Source organism: Lipotes vexillifer, unplaced genomic scaffold (genome assembly GCF_000442215.2).
Source record: "Lipotes vexillifer unplaced genomic scaffold, Lipotes_vexillifer_v1.1 scaffold25, whole genome shotgun sequence".
Lineage (NCBI taxonomy): Eukaryota > Metazoa > Chordata > Mammalia > Artiodactyla > Lipotidae > Lipotes > Lipotes vexillifer.
Window position 1 is genome coordinate 351,015 of NW_006792881.1, and position 3,979 is coordinate 354,993.

Here is a 3,979-nt window from a genome sequence, read left to right on the forward strand (position 1 = left end):
GTGGCCTCTCCCATTTGCGGAGCACAGGCTCCGGACGCGCAGGCTCAGTGGCCATGGCTCACGGGCCCAGCCGCTCCGCGGCATGTGGGATCTTCCCGAAACGGGGCACGAACCCGCGTCTCCTGCATCGGCAGGCGGACTCTCAAGCACTGCGCCACCAGGGAAGCCCATACATATACATTTAAATTCAATTTTATTGCTAATTTTTCAAAATCAAGTTTTTAATTGTAATATATTTTATAGTTAGTAAATGGTTGTGGTACTAAGAAATCAATTACAATAGAATTTCCATAAATTAATTCTCCTCTTACAATATTTGATTAGGTGAAGAACTACAAGGGTATTATAGTGTTCTTTGGTCCATAAATGTAGCACAATTAGAAGAGGTTAAGAGTTAAGGAATAGCAGACATCTAAGAATCGGTCAGTTTCAGTACACAAACTGGGTATATATTTTTAAATGCCTTGTCTTCTTTTGGGCTACCATAACAAAGTACCATAGACTAGGTGGCTCAAACAATAGAAATTTATTTCTCACAATCTGAGATCAGAGTGCCATTACGGTTGGGTTCAGATGAGAACTCTCTTCCTGGCTTGCAGAGAGCCAACTTCTCACTGTATCCTCACATAGTGGAGAAAGAGAGAGAGATGGAACTCTCTGGTGTCTCTTCTTATAAGGGAACCAATTCCATCAGGAATTAGGGCCACCCTGATGACCTAATTACCTCCCAAAGACCCTCTCAAAATATCACTACATTGGGGGTTAGGGCTTCAACAGAAGAATTTTGAAGAGACACACATTCAGTCCGTAACATTCCACCCAGATCTCCCAAATTCATGTTCTTCTTACATGCAAAATACATTCATTCCCAAGAGCCACAAAATTCTTAACTCATTCCAGCATCAACTCTAAAGTCCATCCTGAGGCAAAATCCTTTCCAGCTGTGAACCTGTGAAACCAGAAATGCTTTGTGCTTCCAAAACACAGTGGTGGGACGGGCAAAGGACGGACATTCCCATTCCAAAAGGGAGAAACAGGAAAGAAGGGGTGATAGGTCCCAAAAAAAGTCCAACATCTGGCAAGGCAAATTCCATTAGATTTTAAGGTTGTAGAATAATCCTCTTTGGTTCCATACTCTGCCCTCCAGGCCCCCAGGGCAGCAACATCACCCAAAAAGTTCTAGGTGAGGGTCCCACTCCAAGAACTCTGCAGGGTAGTACCAGCCCCAAGGCTTCCAGAAGAGGCTTTCTAGCTTGTTGAATCCTGATAATCTCTGAATCACTTTGGGGGTCATTTGGTGCTTAAGAAAAGCACCATGTTCACCATCAAATAGCTCTAATATCCCTGTCCTGTCAAATTTAGTAACTTTAATAGCCTTCATCCATTACATCTTTAATTCAAACTGGAAGTGTTTACACTCTTATAATCCCAGAAACTCTTCATTGAGCGACAGTCCAACCACACCCCTGGTGTTCCCTTCAGAACATGCTTTCTCATTTTTTGCAATATGGATAGACTGAAAATTTCCCAAATCTTCAAGTTCTGGTTCCATTTTTGTTTAGCAATTGCTTCTTCAATTCATCGCTCTCCTTTTATATTTTACTATAAGCAGGAGAAATCAAGCTGTTCATTCAACACTTTGCTTAGAAATCTCCTCGGCTATATATCCAAATTTATTACTCTCAAGTTCTACCTTTCAAAAAATATTAGAAAATGATTCAGCTAAGTTCTTTGCCACTTTAGAACTAGGATCGCCCTCTCCTCCAGTTTCCAATAACATGCTCTCACTGCTGTCTTGAGACTTCACCAGAATTACCTTTAATGTCCACATTTCTAGCACACACTTCAAAACTCTTCCAGCCTCTACCCATTATCCAATTCCAAAGCCACTTCTACACTTTTAGGTATTTGTTATGGGAGCACCCATCTTCTTGGTATCAAAATCTTAGCCAGCTCATAATCAAATACCATAGTCGGGTGACTTAAACAACAGAAATTTATTTCTCACAGACCTGGAGTCTGGAAGTCTGAGATTAGAGTGCCACCATGGTCAGGGTATGGTGAAAACTCTCTTTCTGGCTTGAAGACAGCTGCCTTCTCATTTCATCTTCATATGTTGGAGGGAGAAATCAGGCTCTTTAGTGTGTCTTCCTATAAGGGTACTAATCCCATCACAGCAGGGCCCTACCCTCATTATCCTAATTAGCTCCCAAAGACCCCATCTCCAAATATCACCATGTTGGGGGTTAAGGATTTAATATATGAATGGGGGTGGTACAAACACTCAGTCCATAAAGTGGTGCCTGTACATTTCTACCTGTGATAGAGAAAGCTGCAATCTATAGGAACAGAGAAAGAAATGTCAGATTTAGAAAAGGCAAGCAAAAGAAGTCACCAAATAATTTTGTTTAAAATTACTATTTTCTACTTTTCTTCCATAGCAAATTGATTTTGAAAAATCAATATTCTATATCATTACTATAACAAAATTAAATGTTATTCTATTCATCTTAAATCCACTCAATCTGTGCATTAACATTTATGTGTATAAATTCTCTATTTTCCCTTCACAGGAAAGTTCCATCTCATTTCACAGTTTTCACCCAGGCTATCTTACAGATTCATAGCTCCTTATTTAAAGTAAAACACAGGATTGAAATTTTGCTTATCTTATCTTATAAAGGGTTTTCTTTTTACTCTTCAACAAGATTTAATTACTGCTTTAGGATGAATGTTTAACAAAGATTAGTCCTATGAGATTATTCATCAAAACAACCTATCACCCAATGGTTTGGTGACTTTTAATTCATAGATTCTTTTCTTTTAATACTAAGGAGAGTGCTCTTACTATGTATGCTTAAAAATAAAGTTATGAAGTATTTGATAGCTTATTACCTGTGTGCAAGATCTATAGAAACAAAGAAAAAAATATAAAGAGGTCTCATAAGAGGAGTGATTTCATAAGTATCCTGGGTTTGGAAAGTTGCAGTCTCTGTAGCTGTGTTTACAATTAATGAATATTCTCCTATACACAATGTCATCCATCCAAAGAAAAATAGTAGAACAGTGCCTCCTGCACTGCTATACAGCAGGGTTATTCTATTCGGAAGCAAATACCATGTTCCAAGACCACACACTAAGCCAGCAAGAAAAGAATGAAAAACGGTATTGGCTGTATGTTTTTTGCCAGGAATTAGAAATTTGATGGTCTCAGCATCAGCACAACTTGTAAATTCATGCTCATCTTCCTCTGCTAAGATATCTGTGGTCAGCATTCTTTCCACTGTCACGGATCTGCTTCTGGCGTATAAACTTGTGAACTGGATGACAAATGCAGTGAAAAGCATTAGTCCACCTGAAAGTGCTGCTGTATAATAGTCTTCCAGGATGCCTAACTGGTACAAAAGTGTTCCTATTCCACCCAAAGCCCATGGCATCAAAAAAAGCATAATCTGATTAACATATATGTAAGGAGGGGCACAATAGCCTAAATTGAGTCGAGGGCCTCCCAGAACAGTCTGTGGAAAGCGCTTCAGAAAGAAGTCCTGTTTGTAATCATTCAGCAGAGGCACATCTGGACTCATCCTTCTCACTCAGGATTTTTCTGAAAGTCACATCCTTTTCTGTAACACAGCGGTCTCTAAGAAAAAGAAAAAAATCACTATTTGAAAATATCATACTTAAAACATGAGGGAGAAAAATCCCATATTTCCATTAGTCAGTTCCTTAGTGCAGGATTTGTAACTTCACTTCTCTAGCTCCTTCCCATTGCCTGACACATACTTGGCACAAAACAAATAGCTGCTAAGTACTTTTTTTTTAATTTGGAAAAAAGTCATATTCACTATTAATTTATCTGGAACTTAGATAAACTTGGAATTTCTTAAGTAACCCACATTTTCAGATTTTGAGGTCAAAGGAAAGTTCAAAAAGCCAGTACTCTCAATTCAAATCTACTAGTGGTTTAACAGATCATTTC

At 38.8% G+C, this 3,979-nt stretch overlaps 1 protein-coding gene across 1 annotated transcript in view; it reads right to left on the reverse strand.

Annotated features, from left to right (window-relative positions):
* Positions 1 to 3,584, reverse strand: part of PCNX4 (pecanex 4) — a 33,314-nt gene extending 29,730 nt beyond the window's left edge. The window contains exon 1 of the mRNA XM_007466034.1: positions 2,896 to 3,584. Within this exon, the coding sequence (XP_007466096.1) occupies positions 2,896 to 3,584 (689 nt within the window). The remainder of the gene's footprint in view (positions 1 to 2,895) is intronic.
* Between the last annotated feature and the right edge of the window lie 395 nt (positions 3,585 to 3,979).